This window comes from Simochromis diagramma, unplaced genomic scaffold (assembly GCF_900408965.1).
Source record: "Simochromis diagramma unplaced genomic scaffold, fSimDia1.1 OVJJ01000304.1, whole genome shotgun sequence".
NCBI lineage: Eukaryota > Metazoa > Chordata > Actinopteri > Cichliformes > Cichlidae > Simochromis > Simochromis diagramma.
In genome coordinates, this window is record NW_024387030.1 from 2,964,306 (window position 1) to 2,988,923 (window position 24,618).

Consider the following 24,618-nt stretch of genomic DNA (forward strand, 5'->3'; position numbering starts at 1 on the left):
ATAGTGAGGATGATGTCCGCTACCACTGTCAGTTGTCAGTAAACACTTAATCTGGCTGATGAATCTTCACGTGACATATTACTAAGTCAGTATTATTAAGTCTGTAATTAAGTGCCATTCTTCTTATTTTACGGCGCTGTTGTTCAATCGGGGGATGCTCTCTGTTGAGGAGCAAAGCATGAATTTGTTTTTAAACGGATTATGCATTGTTTAAATGTCCCGGGCAGTCGAAAAGGAGGCAGAGCTCTTGAGAAATGCTAGGAGCTAACTGGGCGCTAACTGTGTCACTTAAATACATTAACTGTCCCAATGTTGGCAAAGAGAGGAAGTGACGTAAGATTTGTGCATGCGTGGTACGGATCGGGTTTCTGGTACGGATCGGGTAGTGACATAACATACAAGCTGTGTCCAAATTCATGGGCTGCATCCTCCTGAGGCTGCATTTGTAGGCCAATTACGTCACAGCGACACGCCGAAGGCTGTCCAAATTTGTAGACTCCTCCGAATGCAGCCGACAAATGCGTCCTCCTTTTCCCCGAATTTGAAGGATGGGTCGGGTGTGTCCTACGTGGCCCACCATATCCCAGAATTCATAGTGCGGCTCAGCCAAACTCCAGTTTCCGGCAATGGTGGCCGCTACTAAGTTTTAAAATTACTCTTATTAATCTTTCTGGGTCACAAAATAAACTTTTAACATATTTTCAGGCGAGAATGTGGGTGTGTAAACTTCAAATATCTGCTCGGTTTATCAAGATATCGCATATTTGCAAAAGTGCTTGGACGTTTTCGGAGACGTCTGTTACCCACCAGCTCGATAGCTAGCCGGGAGCTCGAGGGTCACTAGAGCCGCAGAGAATGGCACAACGCCCGGCACAACTCCCGGACTCCCAGATCACCGCGAACTTTCACTACTCAGGTTAAACGTAATATATAAGTCACTTAGACAACCTAAAAATGTTATTGTTGGGCTTTTTTCAGTGTTTTATTTGTTCGTGAGTAAATCAGTTTGGCTGAGATTAAAGTTATTAGATTAGATTAGATAAAATAAAACTTTATTAATCCCCGGGTGGGTTCCTCCTTGGTTTTCACACAGCTGAATAAACGTCAAACAGAAAACTGATTAAACAGAAGTGTGAGATGGTCGAGAATTTACGCCAGTGTCCTGTTATATTTTAGATAGCAAGGAGCAGACGGCCGATTTTATTAAACTCCACCGAGAATCTGAAGGCTAGACCGTCCAATTTCACAGATGTTTACTTCCGGCCTACCCAACCTCCTGAGGACCCGGCCCACGTAGACCGCGAAGGCCGGGTCCTCAGGAGGATGCAGCCCATGAATTTGGACACAGCTACAAAATTTATTTGACCAAAACTGGAGCGCAGCATGCCTGGTAGTTTGTTAACACAAATAACTGCAATACAAGCCACATTATTTGTCAGATAATTGCATTTAAAATGCTAAATAAACAAAACCCTAACACAAATACAGTAACATGAATTCATGGCGTTAGCTACAAAGACCCAAACAGTTTTAGTAGCAGGGTGTAAACTGGTTTATTTCTACGGTGGCCCCTAGAGACAAAGCAGGTACAAACTCCAAAACACGCACAAATTGCAAAACTCGTGCAAATTCCGAAGCACGTACAAACTCCAAAACACATGCAAACTTCAAAACACACCGGAAGTGCTCCAGGACGCTAGGGGCAGTGTTGAGCTTTTGTTACCTAGTGGCTACACAAGCCAGGAAGTACCAACGACCGGATTTGGTGTGTGGTAGTTTTTTGTTGTTGTTGGGGGTTTTTTTACATTTTTTTTTTAAATTATTTGAATAGATATTAGTGTGATTGTTCTATCCTTGCAGGTGTTTTCCACCGGTACCCAACTCTATGTGTTTGCAACAAACTTGCCGTTTATTTTGCAAATCGAGTTCAACACTGCCCCTAGCGTCCTGGAGCACTTCTGTTGTGTTTTGGAGTTTGCATGTGTTTTGGAGTTTGTACATGCTTTGGAATTTGTACGTGCTTTACAGTTTGTACGTGCTTTACAGTTTATGTGTGCTTCGGAGTTTGTACCTGCTTTGTCTCTGGGGCCACTGTATATTTCTGTTATAAAGTTAGACATTGTAACATGGGAGTTTGTGGAGACTGCCTTACCTTTGGAGAAGATTTAGTTATTCAGCAGACATATTTGTTAAAATATGAATGTATGCCTTGGTCAGGATTCGAACCCACATTACATTATTGTTACATTATTTACATGCCACGACTCCAAGCTACCCAATGCCAGGTCGCATAGAATGAGAAAAAAAAGCATCTGTGAAGGAGAGGTAATCAACATTACCCTGACATCTGGCTAATGAGCATCCTCCATAAGCACAACCCAATCCCTCTCTTTGTGAGTCTTTAAGGGAGAGGTAACAGTTTGGCAAAGCAGCCCTAAAGCAATGAAGAAACAAACTCACAACTCCAATTTGTAAGTGCTACCACCACGCGCACACTACACACAGGCTACATATACATTGCTGTGCTGTGGTGGATGGAGCGTGATTTACTGATTACCCACCACCTTTTACATACTTTGTGTTTATACAGCTAACATTTTTGTTTGACCCCACAGTTTAACATTTTAACATAGGGTCTATGAGGATTTTGGAGGCAGTCTCAAGTGGCCATTGGAGGAACTGCAGTTTATGGCAGCTGTTTCATTTTTCAGTTTTTCTTTAAACATGACTTTAAAGGTCGTTGAGTTCAGCAGTGCAGGTTAGTGAATTGTAAGTCTCCCGCATGAGGAGATTAATTTGGATCCTGGAATATCCTTGCCAGCAGGAATTCTTTGGACCTGCAGGAACTCTCATGACAAATTCCCACTCAACTCATTAGAATCAGCCAGCAAGCATTTCCACAGTTCTTACATAACACTGCACATGTGCTGGACCATCACCTGGACTTGGTTTGTGCTGGGAAGTGGACTTGGACAGAGAGCTGCTGGCTCTTGCCCATCATCACATAAAAAAAGGTGGAGAATGTGGATTTACTGTAGAAATCCTGCCCAGTATTTCCAACTCTTGCAGTTCTTTCAGAGTTTCTCATTCCAGCTGCAGATGTTCTTCTGCTGCTCTTTTCACCCTGTCTCTCGTTTCAAATCCATTTATTTTCCCTCCATTCCTGCACTCCCTATCCTTCTTCTTTCACTGCTGACCAAAGGTTAGAAGGAAATTCCACTTCTCAATAAAATCAGTATGTTTTATTGTACACACATTCTCCTCGCTGCTCTCTGACCTCTTGCCTCTCCTTTTTGCTTGACAGTGAAGTGAAGATGTGGGCTCGCTCAAAACCAAGTTTGTTCTATTTATACGGTGCAGTTAGAGCGGTTAGCTCTGAATTCAGAGCTCCAGGCCTTGGAGGGAGGGATTAAATCCACCCTCTTTACCCACTGCCAAGCATTGCCGGACCAGCAGGACCGCCCAGTTCCACTGTCCAAACTCCTGACCGCATGAATTTGGGGTGGAGAGTTGGAGCAGGAGGAAGGAATGGCCAAAAAGGAGTTGCTTGACAAGAATCTGCTCTAGTGTTTGGTCACTTGCGAGTGAAGTGCAGCCTTTTCCGTGAGCAGAAACATCTTTTCCAAACGACGAGGAAGTTGAGGTGACTAAGCTGTTATTTACACAGATGGTTAAAAATGAATTACAGTGGCCTGAAGTGAGAGGAAAGCAAGGTTTGCTGGGCTGCAGTCAATGAAAATGCTTGACATGATGTTCATTATGCAACAACAGTCTAAAAATCCCCCCATGCTAAAAATGCCAAGCACGAGAGTTGCTTTAAAAGGAAAAAGTGTGCATCAGATTTTCCAGTCAAATGTGTCCGTTCTACACGTCAGTAATTGTTTTACCATTTTGACAAGTTTTTAAAAAGCTGTGATCAGAAAGAGTTGTGCGACAGTGTCATATCTACTAACAGAACTAAATGCTTTTTAAGATAATCTTCTGGGAGATGTTGTGGCAGGTAACCTTGATTGCCTTTTATTGTATAAATAAGTAAGAGATGGAAAACAGTTGCTTAGTGAAGGAATTCTGCATTCATTTTGCCTTGTGGACAGACTACATGTCAGCTAGTTGCATTTCACTGCTGTGAAACACATCTCATTTAGAGCAAGGCATTCTTAAATAAATCACTGAAGAGTAATTTATTTCCTCCTCAAACTGACAGAAAAAAAACATGCTGATGGATCCAGAAAATGCTAAATGTTACTGTGCATGACTCCTGGCTCATCCCCAAATCCGACCCACAATATTGCAGGTCTTTTTGTCTTGGAGGTTCATATACAGTATTTCAGGAATGCAGACTGAAGTCTGATATGCCGGGGCCTAGCAAGCATAACAGAGGGCAGAAGCCTCAGAGAATAACACATAGCGAAAAGCCCTAAAGAATTCCCTTGGACGCAGCGACTGACCAGAAAACGGTGCACTGGAAAGGAAGGCAGGAGAGCTGCTGAAACCCCAGACTGAAATAGCAAAAACTCCACTGCTGCAAACGACACTCAACACTTTGGTTTATGCTCCATCTGGCCATAAAGTACTTTTAAATATATTTTTATGATGCACTGAAAGTGATATTGAAAGCATTTGAACTATATATATATATATATATATATATATATATATATATTTTTTTTTTTTTTTAGTAACAAGGATCCATCCAAATGTACATCATTCAAAAGCAGCTAGTAAAAAGATGTCAAGATGGGGAAATTCAAAACAACACAGACATTCATCTTATGTTATTAAAGCCAAATTAATACATACTTTTATACTGACAGTGGAGTAAAGATGCAATAGAAATTCAGAATCACTTGATTTTGCACTAGAGCGTTCACCCTGTTCTGCTGCAGGCATTTCCAAATTTTGCACAAGGTGTCCGTTGACAGCAGAGAATCAGATTAGAAATTAGAAATTAGAAATTGGAGCTCAGTTGTTCAGTTCTACTGTTCTACACCTCCAAATGAAAAAGAGCCAGTTGAAGTGAGATGCTTCCTTAGCAAAGTGACCAAGTGTCCCATTTTATGTGCAACTATGCAATGGCTCCATTGTGCAACTATGGTCTGCCTGCATTTCTCCCTTTCCTAGCATCGTGTCACACCAACCCTGTGCAGGTTCTCCTACAGTCATGAAGCGGCTGTGTGCAGGCAGGAGAGGACCCAGATGCAGACTCAAACGTGGAAACCAAAACATGAACTCAAAATACTGCTTTATTGCAGGCGTGGAAGATATACAAAGAATAAACTACACAGGGAAATGCTAAACTAAAACACGAGACACACACACAAGACGGAAAACATAACAGACTAAGGGAAACACTGTACAAGAACTCACACCACAAAAACCGCAGACACACAGAGGGAGACACAGGGGGAAATGCAAAATAATCAAGGGCCTAACGAGGGAACATAACTACCCAAAATACAGAAATATCACAAGGAAACACAAAATGCTGGGCCAGAACGACCCAGAACTCTGACACCTACAGTACATTCATGAATCTCCCCTGAGGTCTTTCTCTTTTCTTCCTACCCTACAGCTCCATCTTCAAAATCATTTGTAAAGTATATCAAATGTCATCTGCACATGTCCAAACCAACTCAGCCTGACCTGAGCTGATATACTCATTTTTAATCTCGTCTATCTCGTCTAACATTTATAATCAAAAGTCAACACTGCAGAAGAGACACTTTGCTAAAGTCGGGCCTGTGATGAAAGCTCAGAGGCTGTCGGCGTGGATCGAATGCAGTTTAACTGCTTTTGCTGTGAGATGGTCGGGGAGAGGGAAATGTGGGTATCTCTGCTTAGACTACTATCCCTGTGACATGGACTCAGATAAGAGGCAGGAAACGGATGGATGGAAGGATAATATATAATGTTTGTTATTATTATTTTAGTGGTCTTATACAACATATCATCACTGTGTACTGGTATAAATCTACCAATGTATATATATACACCAGTTAACATCAGTATAGTAAAACAACAACGAATTAGGTCATGTTCACTATCTTTAAGTATAAATATAAATGTAGACAAAGATGCAGAGAAACAGAAATACTCAAACATGTCTGTGTTTGGTTCTCAGGCTACAGTAAGTCCTGTAAGCATGCAGTGGCAAGTAGAGTTAATGTCTCATCCACTTCTGTGAAGTCTAGTAAAGGGGTTGGATTTGGATCAGGTACCGAAGCCGTGAGGCAAAAGAGAAAAAATATTCTTTTTTTTTTTTCACTGTTTTGCACGTAGTTAGGAGGATGGGTTTTTAAAAGGAGAAGCAAAAAATGTGAGCTGGATGTAACTCAAGGGAGACTGGGTGATGTGATGGCAGGTCAAAGCCACAAACCACAGAGTTTGTCAGCTAAAATTCTCTGACTTGGAGCACACCTTTTTGATCAAGAGCCAGGGAAAAGCACTAGAGAGACAAAGGTGTTCAATGCTGGCAAAGATGACTGAAAAAACTGGTTTCCTTCTTTGCCTTTAAGGACCTATCAGCTTTGAAATGTGCTTGATTGAAGCATGTAGCCTGAGCCTGTGTCTGTAGCAAAACAACAGTCTGTACCTTAGTCTTTTCAGAGGCGATGACGCATGCATTTGCGAGCAAGTCTGTGTGCGTGTGTGCGTGCGCACGCATGCTTGCACATGTCAACTTGTGTAATCATCACTGAATCCACTGTGAAACCTGTGTACATTTTTATTGTCACTTGATCTGCCTGTGAACTCTGTACAGGAAATTAAAAATATGAAAGTGAAAAACACTGAAGCTGAGTTACTGGAAATCATTCATTAGAAAAATTCATTTTGCATGTATGTAAAACTGCAAACTGTTTAAAGAGTGTCCATCATTTCTTGAGAGCAAAAATGTGCTTGATCCGGACCTGAAGTCCGCTTCCGTGCATCAGTCTCGTGCAGTGGCTGCTCCATTGGGGAGAAACCACAGCTATGTCAGCTGAAGCTAAAGACAACACACGGACCAAAACAGGATATTAAAAAAAAGAGTTCACAGCTCCCAAACAAGCCCAGTCCAGCCTTTGGTTGGTGTTTACGGCATGTACTTTTCTGTCCAGGAAGAACATTTAACTACACTGTATGACTGCTGTGCAGAAAGTGGACGTGGCTGCTTCCTTCTTGGAAATGAAAAAAGGTTGCATTTTGCATGCGAAGAATCAGTCCTGGAATCATAAGACACTGTTGACATATTTGTGAAAGAGTTCAGCTGGTCTGAATTGTCACTGCTTTCACATGAAAGAATCCAACTTCCTTATCTTTTTTTTTTACTGCATTGAAAACACAAGAGATTAGCAAGTAGGACAACAGGATTTCAGTAATGAGTTGTCGTTTGTAATGTGTCACACACCATGATAAAAAACACCTCAGTGGTGAAACAAGGGCCACAATCAGATTTCAGGAGCTGTGTGAGAAACTAGAATTGCCTGTCTCCTTCCCATCATGCCGACTCATACTATGTGCAGTGAAGACTTTAAAGGAATTTAATAGTTCACCTTTGACCTTTTGAATATCACTTTATCCTACCTGAATACTTAATTTCAGTATGATCTTAGAAGTAAAATAGCCTGGAGTATATGTATACTTATGACCCTGCTTCCAAATAAATTGCTGGGTGAGATTCTAATAAGAGCTAAATGCAATGATTTACATTTAAAAACACGTTGAAAAGTGAAAAGTTGTGAAAAGTTTCAGAGAATCAGGAGAAATCTCTGCACACAATTGGGACAAGCTGCTGAATTTTTTTAAAAAAAAAAAAAAAAGATGTGACTGTTGTGGAAATCACTGGTTGAAAGATTTGCCTTACATGCTAAATCCACCCTCAGGAGGTCACAAGCTTGTGTATTCCTGGTGCCAGTCCTAAATTAAGTGTAAATGGTAGGGTTACATCAAAAAAGGCATCCGGCATAAAATCTGTGCCAAATTAAACATGTGGATCCATCTGTTGAGGCAACCCCTCAGGAAATAATGGAGCAGATGAAAGTACCTGGCTTAGGAACACATCTAAAAACCATCATTAGTGAACACAATTCGTTGCTGCATCCACAAGTTCAAATTCTACCACAAAAATAAGATGAGAAGGAAATGAGACCCAGAAATGCCACTACATTCTCTGAGCAATGCTCATTTAAAGGTATACTTCCAAAAGTATTTGCTTGTCTGCCTTCACACACATATGAACTTAAATTACATCCTATGCTTAATTCATAGAGTTTAATATATGTAGGGCTTTCCACCAGCTTCAGGAGTGTGTTTGAATTTTTGACTATTTTTCCAGAAGTGCATTTGTGAGGTCAGATACTGATGTTGGACAAGAAGTCCTGACTCGCATTCTCTACTCTAATTTATCCTAAAAGTGTTCTGTCAGGTCGAGGTCAGGACTCTGTGCTGGCCAGTCAAATTCTTCCACATCAAACTTGCTCATTCGTGTCTTTATGGACTTTGCTTTGTGTACTGATGCGCAGTCATGTTGGAAAAGGAAGGGGACATCCACAAACATTTCCCACAAAGTTGGGGGCATGAAGTTGTTCAAATTGTTTTGGTATGCTAAAGCATTGAGAGTTTCTTTCACTGAAACAAAGGGACCAAGTCTAACTCCTGAAAAACAACCCCACAACATACCAGAATTCGGACTAATAAGTACCGTCTACCTGGAAACCACCAAACCCAGACTCGTCCATCAGATTTCCAGAGAAAGAAGCGTGATTCATCAGTGCAGAGGACACATCTCCACTGCTCTGGAGTGCAGTGCTTTACCCCACTGCATCTGACACTTTCTGTTGTGCTTGGTGCTGTAAAGCTTGGATGCAAATGTTTGGCCATGGAAACCAATCCATGAAGCTCTCTGCGCACTGTTCTTGAGCTTATTTGAAGGCCATATGAAGTTTGGAGGTCTATAGCGATTGACTCTGCAGAAAGTTGTCAACCTCTGCACAACATACGCATCCGCTGACCCCACTCTGTGATTTGACATGCTCAATCACTTCACAGCTGAGACGTGGTCATTACCACACTAGAATTCTTTCGCAAATATTTGTAGAAGCAGTCTGTATGCCTAGGTGCGTGATTTTACATGATACGTAAGTGATTTTAACTGTAACCAAGTGATTGGAACACCTGAATTCAAGGATTTGGATGGGTGAGTGAATACTTTTGGGAGTATAGTGTATACCCTCACTAGGATATCCATCAGATCTCACTGAATTACCCGGACTTTGTACTATGAAACAAGTTCAGCAAACTTTTTTTTTCTTTTTTCCATATTTGGCTTCACAAATAAGAAATCAGGCTAAGAGGTCATGTGAAGGTGTCTATCAACTCAACAAGTCAATCCATAGTTTCCTACGTGAAAGAGGCAGAGTCAGAAGTATGTAACCAATCATTAATAAAGTATTCTGATTCTGATTCTGATTCTGATACCCATATGGAAAAGAAATAGTAAAACCATATATGATTTACTCATGAAAGTGGCCACTTTCATGAGTAAATCATATATAAATCATATAAGGCTTACATGATTTACTCATGAAAGTGGCCACTTTCTCATTACTTTCATATATTTTTTTAGTAAGTATACAAAACATACAAGTTTCATTATATAATTTTTCAAGGGATCTTATATGTGTTTTCACTCTTGTATGCTTTTCATACAAGTTTCATACAAGACAGATACAAACTTTATAAGATTTATATATATCTTTTCCATATGGGTAAGCACGGACAGGTCTACTGGCAGCAAAGCAGCAGTTTTTACAAAGGAAGATCTCAGAAAAGTATGAACAGGTTAAACACACAATACAGTCTGAAAGGAATTCAAACGCTGGAGACAAAGCATCAGAGTGCGAGTGTGTGAAGGGAAAGGCATTAAAAGCCCTTCATGAATACAGTATGTGTGTGCATTTCCAGTAAAGCTGGAAAGGTTCTACTATATCAGTAAGCCCTACCATATTAATAAAGTTTAGCCTATTTGAAGTGAGGTAGAAAATACCAGCTGTACTTTACAAGTGAACAGCCCTATCATCAGAGAATCTGACAAATTGCTTAAATCAATATTTAGAGATAAATAGGCATGTTTTTATTCTTTCAGCTCCAGCTTTGTTGTTGTTGTTTTATTTATTTCCTTTTTTGTTTTCTAAAAGACAGTAAAAAGAATAATAAAAATAGACTGGAACCCGAGACAGCTGCTCAGCTACCATCAATCCATCTCATACCCATTTTCTCAAACAGAGAGACCCGCAGCATAGTGAAAACCAGCTGATAAGCAAATCTGTGTTTCCATTAGAGAGAAGATCTCGTACTTATTCAAAGTCACTAACAATACATCAAGCAAAAGATTCCAACCACAGCAATAAAAGTTAACCTGCAAAGCTTACATAAAGAGATGCAGTATAATATCTGTGCCTGAATAGACTGCTATACACACCAGGTATAGCAACTGCATTTGACTTCTTTGTAGCTGAAAACACACAGTGGGAAAACTGCAGCAGTGTGGTTGTTCACATTTCTCATTTTAACACACTCTGGTTTCTCTGATCTTTCATTTCCGAAAGAATCTGGTCTGTGGTGGATCAAAGAAAAGTTAGTGAAATGCTATGATTTGCTGCTACTTCTGGTCATGTTTTGTTTATGTGTAAAGTAAAAAACTGCAATGCAGCTTTATGATTACTTCCTATTTCCTCTTTATAAATCTATAACTGCCAGACTGGGCAACTGTGGTCACACCTATTTGCATTGTGACTAAGAGCCGTCGGCCTTATGTGTGGGGAGTGCCAACAGTGCTGAATACAATTCTGTCAGTATGCCCACTGAATGAGTCATTGAACCTGCGCCGACCTTTTGTCTTGTATATACAAAATGCATTCTTAGAGGAGAATAAGAAGCATCAGAGCAAAATGGTACAGCTGTGAATCCCTGTTTGTTTTTACCTGTGACTGTGCCACCTAATATATTCATCCACTGTGAATACAATAACACCTATTCTTAGCCGCCTGACTCTTTGTTTTGTGGTTACACTTCCTGTATAACTATCTGAAAAGACCAAGAATTATATATTGTGTTACTGATTCAAAAATGTAAACTGTTTCAAAGTGAAATTAATTAAAACTGCCAGTCTGCAAAATTTACTTCAAGGGGGCATCTTGACATCAACAAATGATCTTTGTTGGCGGAACACAGTTGCCTAGCAACCAGATACAACAAACTCCTGCCAGCAGGACCGTGATGCTAACGTTAGCCAGATAGCTACCTGGCTGTGAGGAAAACAAACCGGTTTAGTTTCATTTTACCGGGGGAAAAATGGTGAAAGAGACGATTCAGATATTCGCTCGCATTAAACCCACCAAGAAAAATGTGGCGGTAAGTGCCTCACAGTAACATTTAGTCCAACACTACTCTGGATATAAACAATAAATATATCTGTGCCAGATTCTTTTGCTTAAACAAGGCCTTACATTAGATCATCAAGTCTTATCTACTACACTTGTTTTGCACTAACCTAAATCTATATATTACTTTTATATTAGTGGAGTAGAGTCCAATAAATGAACCAGAAAAGAAACAAAACAGTCTGAGAGACCTGGAGAACAACTGAGCGACAGTGTTGTTACTGCACACAGCAGGCAAACTAAAGGAAATCAGAGACGCCACTAAGGTGGATAGATACAAAGAAAGAAGAAAAAACTCGCTGGGTAAGTTTAGTAACATATTTGGGAAGTAGTTTAATCCTTAATCCAGTGATATGACTCAAACTCTCTGTGTAACAGTTCACCTCTGTCAGGTGTAAAAATAGATAGTATTTTATCTTTAGGTCTAATCTTCTCTATGTAAGGCAAAAGGGACTGTGTGTGTGTAATTACATACATATAGATCTATGAAGCTGCTGAGTGTTAAGAAATTCAAAATTTTGGATGCAAGATAGTAGAAAAACTGTTATAGACATGAGACTGTGCACCGTGGACAAATCAACCACATGTATGTGGTTGATTTGTTATGTATAATGAAATCTGGAAAAGGCCTTATTTATTAATTTTTAAAAATGTTTAAAAAAACATAAACAAGATTTTGTTACTGTATAGAGACTGATCAAGCTTCCACGTGTAGTCACACAAAAACCCTTTTTAAAACAGTGGATTAAATTTCAAGAGTATATTTCAGTTTCTTGAATTCATTAAGTCTGCTGACATTAGATGCACATTACAATTCAGATAACGCAGCAGGAAAGACACTAAACTTCAACAGTAATACGATTTTTACATCTTTATGTTTCAAACAACTTGTTTAATACTAGAACTGGTTTTAACTTTCTAGCTGGCACCGCAACAGGCCCAAAGGGTCCAGTTCGGCCCTCTGGATGGCTCTGGAAGTGTAAAAGTAGCAGTGAAATCATGAATTATTCAAGATAATACTTTTGTATTCCTGGTGCAGTGAACCAGAAAGTTTTTTACACTTCTTTTTAGTTTTAGTTCACCATAATAACCTTGAATTGCATGGACTCACTAGTCAAATTTAATAAAGAAAACACAAGTTTTTTTGATTTTCTCACAAAATAGATGAATATATAATAATGATTATGTTTTATAAAAGGAATTAGTACCCAGAAGTTAGGTTGCACTTGTCTGTGTGTATGTTTGTGTTTGTCTTTTATTGACTAGTCTCGTGGGGTGGGGATAAAACCGATCATCACTCTGTTCCCATGTGATTTATGGATCTTGAATCCCCTGCCGGAGGGCACTGGGAGGACAACAGGCTGCTGTTTGGATGAGTTGAGTCCTTTGTGCCTCTTAGTGACTTCCTGAGGCACAGCTGGGTGCAGGCCAGGCAGCGTGCGCTCACTGCTGTGCTGTGCCATCCACACCAGTCTCTCTAGGGTCTCAGCATCCCTTTATCAGGTGGTGAACTGCACCAGGTGGTGCCCTGATGGAAGTCCCTGAGCATATGAGGCCTCATAGCAAAGGTTGCAGAAACACCTGAAGCTTGTGGGCCTGTTGCAGCCCTATTCCTACCAGAAATCCTATTTGTTCTATACATGTGCAAGAGGGCTTCTTCCTGGTCTTGCCTTTCACAATAAAAGTCTACAACACGTACACTAGACTTGCAGCATAAACAACTAAATAAAAGCAACAAATAGAAGAGGATTCAGTGATTGGAGTTCTAGCTGTGAAACAGAATATCCAAATATTGTATGTTTAATATTTGGAACTAATGAAACAGTATGTCTAAAGTTTGTGGTTTAGATTAGTTCAGCGCTATATAACAATATGGATGTGAACATAATGCACAGAAATAACTGAAACAACAAACTGCCCCAGTGCAAACTGGAGGTCGTTGATCCTGAGATTACAGAGACTGATACCCTCTGCACGATACCCTCGAAAGCCCTCTCCAAGTCCACAAAACTCACTAGTTGGTATGGGTATAAAAACTAATTATTACAATCATTCTAAGTAATGATGTAATATCTTTATAATCTTTTTGCAGAGAGCTTCAGACTCAGCATGATGAAACATGAAATTATGAGCCAAAAGGTATAATCAACCAACACACTTGGAGTTATTTTGCAATGAAGTACACACCTGCTGTGAGATGAATGCCACACATATAGATAGATAGAGAGATAGAGAGAGAGAGAGAGAGAGAGAGAGAGAGAGAGAGAGAGAGAGAGAGAGAGAGAGAAATTAACAGAAAATGTTTAACTAATTAAAAAAATAGGAAATGATAGTCATTGCACTCCTGGGAAAATCATTTTCTTCTCCTTGTTTTATTGTGTGAGCACAGCAGCTGGTGGAAACAAATAAGCCTATTTCTTTAAGGTTTTCTGTGGCACCCACAGTGAAATGAGAACAGCTACCTCCTGGGGGCTTTTTGAGGTTTGGCACATGGAAGAGGCAGTACTGCAGGCGGAGTGACAGTGAAAAACAATCCAGTTATTTAGGTCTTATCTTTTATTCCTGCAACCTCGGGGACTTGTAATTGCATCAGTGTCCATTGGAAACATATGCCAGAACATATGTTGAAGCTTGAAGCTGAAAAGCGAATGGTAGGAGTGTTTAGGCTGACCTGACTGACCTCACTTTCAATACTCTATATTGGTTTAATGTTGTGCCGTTTTTCCTCGCCTCCCCCCGAGGCACGGCTTTGGCTTCAGCTTCGGTTAGTAGAGGTGATTTTGCAGGGCTTGCCAACACTATACGCTGATCGTGATTGCTTGTTCAGTTCTATTTGTTTCCACAGGATATGAGCGCCATAAACTCCACCCTTTTATTTTCAGGGCTCGCAGTACCCAAGCCACAAAACGTCTAAACGTATATTTTAGACCTAACATGATATATTGTCTTTGTGTTTAACTTGGGCCGCATGTATGGCTCCACATACCGTAACAGCATGCACACTGAAACATATAGAAGACCATGAATTCCTGTGTGGCTACTGAGCTGGAACATAGCTGCCTGTGCTTATAATCCGTCTGCATAGTCCTGTGGTATGATATAGAAGTCTTTAGGCCTTCCTCTGCTATATAAAACTGACTCTGCTGTTGTCTTTGGCTCCCTCAGGTGTACTCTGTGGACAATGAGAACCAGACAGGTTCCTCTCTGGAGTTTTTTGTGCCCAAGGACCTGGCTGATGGCTTTGTTAACAACAAGAGAGAGTGCTACAACTTCAGGTATGTGACAGCCAGAGATCAAATGGTATTGTTGTAGGGTCTTTCTTTGAACAAGAATCGGTGAAGTGCTAAGTTATCAAACAAAAGCTAGATAGCTTGTTTAGCAAGCTGCATTTATAGACAAAGAATCCTGCTACTTAGTGATAAGTAAAATCCAAGTGTGCCCTGAGTAACAAATGCAACCCATGTTATTTGTCATGTAATTGCATTAAAAGGTACAGCCAGCACAAATAGCACAAATTGAGAGGTCAGTTCACTGAAGCTTAGCGAGCTAAAAAAAAAAAAATGAATGTAGCCACCCTGACATCACCTATCTTTGTGCTTTGAAACTGTATGTGACAAAGAAGGGGCGAATCTGCTCACCCTTTGCAAAAATAGGCACACTTTGTGCTCATAGAATAGCGACTTGTCAGTCATACATGACTCTTTCATATGCAGTCTATGGTCATATTGACCTTTTAGCTCCTAATACTGCAAATTTGGGCTTTAAGAGTTATATAATTTTTTTTTAAAAGAACTAGTGGCTGCATGTTACAGTGGTTAGCCCATTACCGTAAAGACCCCCATTTTCAATACCATAAAATCTGTACCAAATCAAATATGCAGATCCATCGGTAGAGGCAGCCCAATGGAAAATAACAGTAGGGGCAAAAGTACATATCTACTTCTAAAAAAAAAAAACATTAAAGCTATGACAAAGAGAGTTTATTGCTGCTATAACGCTGGCAATTTAACACTGGAGTCTATGGGGTTCAGCCTCAAGGGGATATTAGAAGACCTGGAGAGTTTGTCATTTCCACAGTGGCTTCATTTTTAAACGTGGACGTTACTGCTTGGTTGTGTTTGTAATAAAAGTCAAATTAGCTACAGTCTGAAATAAGGGCATGACATTAAAAATGTCCAAGAAGAAAAAAAATTGAAATAGATCATGTGAATAAAGACAACACACAGAATTCAAGCTCTTAATGTTGCACAAGAACTTTCCCGTGAATAATTCATCCCCCAGTCCTGTCAGTGAAGAGCCAGAACATCTGTTTAATGCTGGTAGTGAAAGCTGCAGCCTTATATACCCTCTGGGCAGGGCTCATGCCACGCTTCCAAGCCCTAAATTCACAGTTGGGGAGTCAGACAGCACTGGACACTCAGAAGCCTTGAAAACCACACAGTCTTATAATAGCCTGTGGAGGTTCCCTTGTGCCCTTATAGAAATAAAATTTCCACATTTAACAACCTTCCTGGGCGGATTCCTCGCTTCATCTCTCTCATCTTACTGTGGGATAAAACATGACGGGCTGTGACTACTTTAGAAAACAGAATGACCAAATTCCTCCTCTTCCACTCAGGAAACTAAATTCTTGCTGCTTTTTGTGCTTATTCAGTTCTGCTGTGGGTACATGACCCCAGATATACCAGCAACATATACAGCACAAGTTCCTGCTTTCTTGTGTTTGCTTTCCTGTTGTCACATTTACATATTTTAGATTTTTTTTATATATATATTAGTCAACAGTATATATACAAAATGCTGGTTTCATTTATTAAGAGAGAAAAAGCTCTCCGAATGTACCTGTGCCTGTTTGCTTCAGGGCACGGAATTCAAGGTTTCACCAATTATGGCAAGTCGTCGAGAAGCAACAAAGCAGCAGTTCTTTTTATAAAATTGTGTGTTCGTTTTACATCAGAAGTAACAGCACAAAAGGTTTGGCATTTGTCTCGTCAGTCCACAAAATGTTTTTCCAAAAGTCTCGGGGATCATCAGGATGTGCTTTGGCAAATGTGAGACGAGTCTTTGTGTCCTTTGTGGTTAGCAGTAGTTTTCGCCTTTTCCATGGAGGCCATTTTTGCACAGTCTCTTTCTTATTGTTGAATCATGACCTTAACTCAGACAAGTGAGGCCTGCAGTTCTTATAATAATGATCTGGGTTCTTTTGTGACCACCTGGGTGAGTCATCGATTTTGAGTAATTTTGGTAGGAGGGCCAATCCTGGGAAGGTTCATCTCTGTTTTAAGTTTTCTTCCGACTTATAGATAGCCTACTTCACTGTCAGACAACTTCTATTAAAGTGATTTCTTAATTCAACAAGTCGGGCAGTAATCAGGCCTGTGAGTGGTTAATGAAATTGAATTCAACTTTCCCAAAAACTGTGATTAATCAGAGTTAATTTATGATCTAACAAAGGTTTGGATAATTGTCTACCCCTTACTTAGAACTCAGGAAGACAAATAGTTTTTTCACAACTCTGCCTATATTAGACTCGGGGTTAAACAGTGGATTAAATACCTGTTATGCCAAGTTTATCATGGCCGTAACACCTTTTTTACCTCTCACCTTTTTCCAGGTTCCAGAAAGTGTTCGATCAGGTCGCCAAACAAGAAGAGATATTTGAAAACATCGCCAAACCAGTTGCAGACAGGTAAACTTTAAGTGGACGTGGCACTCTAAAGAAAGTTGTTAAGGGTCCATTAGGTAATTATTTTAATGTATAATTTTGCTATGTTATTTACAGATCGTAAAATAAAAAATGGCAGTGTAAGTGAGAAGACATCAGCAGGATATTCACTTCATGGAGGGATTGTTTGTTGTTTTGGAACAAATCCAATCCCACACTGTTTTTCTTTTACCAAATCTTAACCAACAGTAGATCGCCTGCTAACACACACAAATTTCAAGTTATCTCACAAAGCAAAACACGTCCTTGAATGGATAAAGTTGGCTGAATTGACCATTTTCAAATGATTTTATCTGCTAATATTGTGAAATAACTAAACCATCAGGTTAATGTAGTGTCGCTACGTTACAACAACTTGCTTATCTATTGCTATAAAATCATATGAAAATGCTGATTGCCAGCAAGGATCAGTTTTTTAATTGTCATCTTTTCAAGCTGTTGTAGCGCCACTGTTACTCTACTCAAGAATTTCTGTGTCTCTGTGCTGAGAAATCATTGTAACGCTGGTAAAAAAACTGACTGTTATGGCCCGTCTAGGCACGGCCAGACCACAACACAAAGGGTGATCCATCCCCGTCCAACCCCAAGCAGCACGTCACACACTTAATACTTTGTAACAGTGATTTATTTACAATGAGTGCAGTTAAACAAAGGAAGGGAGCATATCATAACTTCAGGGTGAACCCAATGCCAAAACAACAAACAAAAGGTAGCCTATCTCAGGAATAAACACAACTTACCTACTCAAAAGAACTAAACCAAACGACAATCACTTTCCTCCCTGCCTAACAAAAACAGGAGAAAACTGATCAAACAAAAAGGCGGTCCACCCCTACATGCTCTTACATTAACCAACATAGTGACACAGTTAACGGTCTGCCGGTTGGGTTGGGCCAAGGATGAATGACCTGGCAGTCCCTGGCAGTCTCTTCTTATCCGCTGCCTCCCGGTCCTCAGCCAATCGGTGCGAGCCATCCACCCTGGATGCACCAATCACGGAGGAGCACCTGCACACTCAAATTTACATATGATTACGATCACAGTCGTAACACCCCCTTTCCCAAGAATTAACATTACCCCCAAAATGTTTAATTCAAGGAGAAAGTGCTCTAGACAGAGTATCAGCCAACACATTCTCTTTCACACTGACCCTTCTTCATTATGCCCGTCTTCTTATTCTTCGTTTGATGTCACATTTGGTGCATGCTGCTGTTTGTGAAAGTGACAGTAGCGAGTATGAACTAGGTGTTAATCACTTAATGGTACAAAGCAAAGCTATATAGCATTTATATTGCAATGGCGGTCAACAAGGGGGCAGTTAGATAGTTGTAACTTGGCATCTATCTGGTATTCATAACTTCATCGTGTCCAAGTAAACTTTGTTGTCGTTTTACCATTGCGCTGATGTACAAGTATGCAGTATATAGCATACAGCTAACTTTGAAACCGCAGCCATCGCTGTCCACCTGTCCTGTGCAGTGTTCCTCTCTGCACACTGAGACCACACATGCTTCAGAGGGCCTTGTTGACAGGAAGTGAATAGGGCTTAAGATGTAAATGAAGGGTGTCTGTGATTTTTGGCATGCTTTGCATACTTAAACCACTAAGTGGATGGAACTGGCAGGCAAGATGGCACACTGTGCCATCATGAATGTGAGAGCATTTTCAAGCCACAGTACAGAGCTTTACTGTAAACTGTAGCTGATTCATTTTTATTTTGACTCCAATATTGAAGACAGCATTCATAGAACAAGGCATTTATCAGCAGAGCTAATTATTTTACCTGCACTATTCAGTTCCCTTGGATTAATTAGCAATTACCTTTTCCAGCTCAGGTACTTTAGAAGCCAAGGAAACTCAAATCGTGTAGCCTGTAACAACCTAGAGTAAGGTTACCTTAAGTGGAGGTCAAATGCTAATCCAGTAAGCTACTATACATTCCAATAACTTCTTAAAAATAAAGCTGAAGTAGCAGAACAGAGTAGAGCCCAGCCAGTGTAGGATTTTTAAGACTGATACACAGTATCAGCTGAATTCTTTTTTCAGACACACACATAAACCCATGTCTGATTTGAATATTTTTTATGTGTTGTTATTTGTGTACTACATAGTAAAACTATGTAGTACACAGACAATGTACGTGTACAGTAAGAGACGCTTACTACATGAATGTTATTGAGTATTTTTGTAAAAAAAATAAAACATGTATTTAAAAATGTACTTTGATACCATTTTTTAATGGATAGTAGTAGTAAGTATTAAGGCTTAGATAAAGTAACTAGGATAAAAAAAGAAGAAAAACAGCTAAATAGAATAGAAGTCAATGAAAATGAAATAACTGGAAAAAATAGGATTATCTCATATCGGGCTTTAATTTAAAAAATGATCATGCATTCATGAAATAACCCTATTTGTTGACTTTATAGACCATTTTGTCATCTCCCACAGTGCAGAATGGTACCTCAGTGATAAACTGCAGTTTCTTGCTTCTTTAAGACTCCTCTAAATACACACTGTGTCTTACAGAGCTTTACCCCCTGCCCGCTCTGACATTCAACACAGAAAAACAGCACACAAGATGGAATTTACTTGGAATTTCCTGTCATCAAATGCAAGTTATGCTGTTGTTATTGTTATGTGAACAAGATTCTTCCTCTCCTTGTCGAACCCTGTCCTGTCTCAGTTTCGTTCCTACCATCACTGGTCTTAATCACAATAGAAGCTATTTATGGACTCCCACAAGTGCTTTGAATTATCTTTGCCATTAGCAGACATATAAACAGCACAGTCAGATGTCTGGATTGGTTGACTAAGGATATGGATGCATTTGACCTGACTCACGCAGGTTATTAGGTTGCTCTCCCCACGCAACCTTTCGACAGTTTCCTCTGTGTTCTTGCATATGGTAAAAATCTAGTTAAAAAGTTGCAGTCACAGCCCGGCTTTGTGTTGCTGTATCAGTTTCAAGTTAGCATCTTTTAGTTGTTTAGTCTTTAATCTGATATCAAGGAAGTCCATTTGTAAGTGTCTTCATGTTGGCAACACCCCTCGGCAGTTATTTTGGGTTAAGTTGACCCTCCAGGTGGAGAACCAGTTGGCAATTTAAGTGATTGCTGAGACATACAATTGTATCAATAACATCAAAAAGAGATTTAAAAACTTTTTTCCCAGCTAATGTGACTTGCTGGCTTTTACAAGTATGCAAAAAAACACAAAGACTCATCTCAGTCTATCAGTCAGTATTCTTTCCATATATGTAAACATACAGATGTTTATTAAAAAAGCAAGACAGTAAGGGCTTTGTTTAAAAACTATCAGGGAAATGCAGTATCTTTACATTAGTAACTTAATGTGAAGACATGGCTTTATTCCAACTAGTTATTGCTTAGCTGTCGGACTTGAACCCAGGCGGCTGCTTTTTAGCCATTCAGCATGTGGTCGTCTGCTCACCCACTGAGCTAAATGGTAATGTTAATAGACAAAGGCCATCTACCCAGGAAGCTAGCAATGATGTGGAAACCAACGACCAGAGAAAGTAAAGTCAATGTCATTAATCAGTCCAGACAACAGTGCAAAATAAGTTTGCACAATTATTAAAATTCAATTACAATTTTAATCTACCACAATTAAATTATTAAAAAATACTCAAAATGTGTGTCTCACCAATAAAATTCAAACCAAAAACAAATTAAGTGCTCCCCCAATTACCGCCTGACAACGTGCCTGTCTATCTCAGTCACGGCTCTTGTGACGCTTGACATTTTCTGGATCTGGAAGAGTAACACTATGCTTAATACAACAGATATCAGACCATCAGACCACCCTCCTCCCCCTCCCTTTCTCCCTCCTCCCCACACCTGAAATTCACTGAGGAGATGATGGAGCGGGTCAATGCTGGGCTCAGATCTACCCCCCGGCCCAATCCCTTTTTGTCCCCCATAAACCCCCCACCAGAGCGGCTAAAGGTTCGCCATCGAGCCCCACCCTCAACAGAGCAATCAAAGTCACATTGCCCAGCCTCGCCCCCCTTAGTTCCTCCTTACCACCTTCATACCCTGTCTCCGCAGTCTGATGTGTGATGTGTGAAGGGTCCGGGCTGCGAGGATTATGGCAGTGGTGACTTTTCCCAAGAGAAGCTGGGACCCTGTTTACTAGAAGGTTTTAAAATTTCTGTACTTTTAGGTGACAGAAGGAGACATGTGGCCTGGTCAAAACACAGAGAGCTGCACTCTAAAAGATCTTTAAACATAGTAAACATACCTTGTGTGCCACAGACTGCTCCCAAACACGATGGGACAAGTAATACCTCTAAAACACTTAAGTTGGCTTTATTAAACGTTAGCTCTTTAGCTGGGAAAACATTTTTAATTAATGATTTAATCACTGAGCACAGCCTTGATTTTATGTTTTTAACTGAAACTTGGTTGGACCAAAGTAACAGTGGAGCTGTTCTCATCGAGACGACCCCTCCTAACTACAGTTTTATCAGTGAGGCCAGGGTGAGCAGGAGAGGAGGGGGGGTCGCTGTCTTATTTAATGAATCATTTCAATGTAAGCAGCTATCTCCTGGAAGTTTTCAGTCTTTTGAATATGTGGCTTTACAGCTGAAGGCCCCATCCAAAGTTGTGTTTCTTAATGTTTACAGGCCTCCCAAATACTGCACAGACTTTTTTAATGACCTCAGTGAACTGCTGTCTGTGATCTGTGTTGATTTAGACTGTGTAATTATTGTTGGGGATTTTAACATCCATGTGGACAACCCTCAGGACAAAGGGACTAAAGACCTGAGTAACACTCTGGGCAACTTTGGGCTGACTCAGCATGTAACAGAGGCCACACATAATAGAGGACACACTCTTGACCTACTGATCTCCAAGGGCCTGAGCATTTCAAAGGTTACTGTGTCTGATGTGGGCGTGTCTGATCATTACTGTGTTTTCTTTGAAAGTAAAATCTCAGCCCACATAAATATATCAACAACAGTGATCACAAAACGGTGTATGACTGAACACAGTAGTGCAATTTTTAACCAGGTCTTCCCATTAACACCTGACCTGTCCAGAGGGTCAGTCAATGAGCTCGTCAATAGCTTCAATGCTAACATGTTAAATGTAATGGACACTATTGCTCCCATTAAGGTGAAGGTTATCTCTGGAAGGAAAAAGTCTCCATGGAGAAACTCCACACTAGTGAAAAATGAAAAAAGAGAGTGTAGGAAAGCTGAGCGCAGATGGAGAAAAATAAACCTCCAGGTTCATTATGACATCTATAAAGAGAAACTTCACAATTATAATTTACAACTGAGGAGTGCAAGAAGGTGCTACTTCTCTGACATCATCACTAAAAACAGCCATAATGCTCGGGTCTTATTTTCTACAGTTGACAGGCTAACAAACCCTCCTGTGTCAGTGGCAGCTGAACTTCATTCGGCCATGGCCTGCAATGACTTTGCCAAATTCTTCACAGAAAAAATCCAAAAAATTAGACAAGCAATTGGTACATCAACAGCAGATCCAGGATATGTACTGTGTCCACCAAAAAACTGTTTAAACACCATGAAACAGTTTCACCCAATTAACAGCAAAGACCTGGAGGACATCTTAGGTCAACTGAACTCCTCCTCCTGCTGTTTAGATGTCCTGCCAACAAGTTTTTTCAAAAAGGTCTCAAAGACTTTAGAGTCAGACCTGTTACAGATCGTCAACTTTTCTTTAATATCAGGTGTGTTTCCAGAATCACTAAAAACTGCTGTAATAAAACCTATACTGAAAAAGGACAATCTTGACAAGACACAAATGAACAACTACAGGCCGATCTCAAATCTCCCATTTTTAAGTAAGATCATTGAAAAAGCAGTTTCTCAACAGCTCAATTACTTCTTAAAACAGAATAACTGCTACGATGCCTTCCAGTCAGGTTTTAGACAGAATCACAGCACTGAAACCGCTCTGACCAAAGTGTTCAATGACATATGTCTGAATACAGACAGTGGAAAAATGTCAGTCTTAGTTTTACTGGATCTCAGTGCAGCATTTGATACAGTTGACCACAACATATTACTCAAACGACTGGAGAACTGGACAGGTCTTTCAGGAACTGTACTAAACTGGTTCAAAACATACTTAGAAAACAGGAAATACTTTGTATCAATAGGTAACTTCACATCTGAGCAGACAAGTATCACATGTGGAGTTCCCCAAGGTTCCATCTTGGGACCCCCTCTGTTTAACATTTACATGCTCCCACTGGCACAGATTATAAAGAACAACAAAATAAACTACCACAGCTATGCAGATGACACACAAATATATATCACAATGTCACCAGGAGACCAAGGCCCTGTACAGGCTCTTGGTAAATGCATTGAGGAAATTAATGACTGGTTGTGCCACAATTTTCTCCAGCTAAACAAAAACAAAACCTGAGGTAATAGTCTTTGGCGCCAAAGAAAAACGATTACAGGTCACCAGAGAACTTCAATCTATACATCTAAAAACCACAAACCAGGCGAGAAATTTGGGTGTAGTGATGGATGCAGACCTAAACTTAGAAAAACACATTAAGACAATAACAAAGTCAGCTTACTATCACCTCAAGAATATTTCAAGGATAAAAGATCTGATGTCTCAACAGGACCTGGAAAAACTAGTCCATGCATTCATCTTTAGTAGGCTTGATTACTGTAACAGCATCTTTACAGGTCTACCTAAAAAATCAGTCAGACAACTACAGCTCATTCAGAACTCTGCTGCTCGAGTCCTCACTAAGACCAAAAAAGTGGACCACATCAGTCCAGCTCTGAGGTCTTTACACTGGCTGCCTGTCCGTCAGAGGATAGACTTTAAAGTTCTGATGCTGGTCTATAAAGCTCTGAATGGTTTAGGACCAAAATACATCAGTGACCTCCTGACCCAGTATGAACCTTCCAGATCCCTCAGGTCATCTGGATCCGGTCTTTTATCAGTTCCCAGAGTCAGAACCAGACACGGAGAAGCTGCATTCAGCTTTTATGCTCCTTATATCTGGAACAAACTCCCAGAAAGCCTCAGATCAGCTGAAACACTCAGTTTATTTAAATCCAGGTTGAAGACTCACCTATTCTCAGCTGCATTTGAATAAAGCACCAAATCCACACTTTTAAGCTTAAATTTCAAAACTTACATTAACTACTGATTTTATCTATTGTTCTGATTTTATCTGTTTTGATTTTATATACTGTTTTGTTTGTTTGTTTGTTTGTTAATTAGTTAGTTAGTTAGTTTGCTTGTTTTAATCAATTTTAAATCATGCTTTTTATTTGTTTTTGTTTCTAATGTCTCTGTAAAGCACTTTGAATCACCTTGTTGTTGAATTGTGCTATACAAATAAATTTGCCTTGCCTTGCCTTGCCATCAAAAGAAAAGTCAAATGTCTAGCAAGCCAGCAGGCAATGAGGTTGTCCCTGAAAACACATCAAGGTCTGTTAATTGGAAA

General features: G+C 40.0%; 1 protein-coding gene and 1 long non-coding RNA gene across 4 annotated transcripts in view; one reads left to right on the forward strand and one right to left on the reverse strand.

Annotated features, from left to right (window-relative positions):
• Positions 1-753: 753 nt before the first annotated feature.
• LOC120739904 lies at positions 754-17,430 on the reverse strand. Its single transcript, XR_005697301.1, has 3 exons — positions 17,420-17,430; positions 8,761-8,764; positions 754-884 (listed from the first exon to the last, which is right to left on the reverse strand). It is a non-coding gene; the product is annotated as an uncharacterized LOC120739904 (long non-coding RNA).
• Positions 11,236-24,618, forward strand: part of kif6 (kinesin family member 6) — a 77,335-nt gene continuing 63,952 nt past the window's right edge. For all 3 annotated transcript variants that reach the window (XM_040041871.1, XM_040041869.1, XM_040041868.1), the window contains exons 1-3: positions 11,236-11,391; positions 14,586-14,695; positions 17,035-17,109. In XM_040041871.1, the coding sequence (XP_039897805.1) occupies positions 11,332-11,391; positions 14,586-14,695; positions 17,035-17,109 (245 nt within the window). In that variant the 5' untranslated portion in view covers positions 11,236-11,331. The remainder of the gene's footprint in view (positions 11,392-14,585; positions 14,696-17,034; positions 17,110-24,618) is intronic.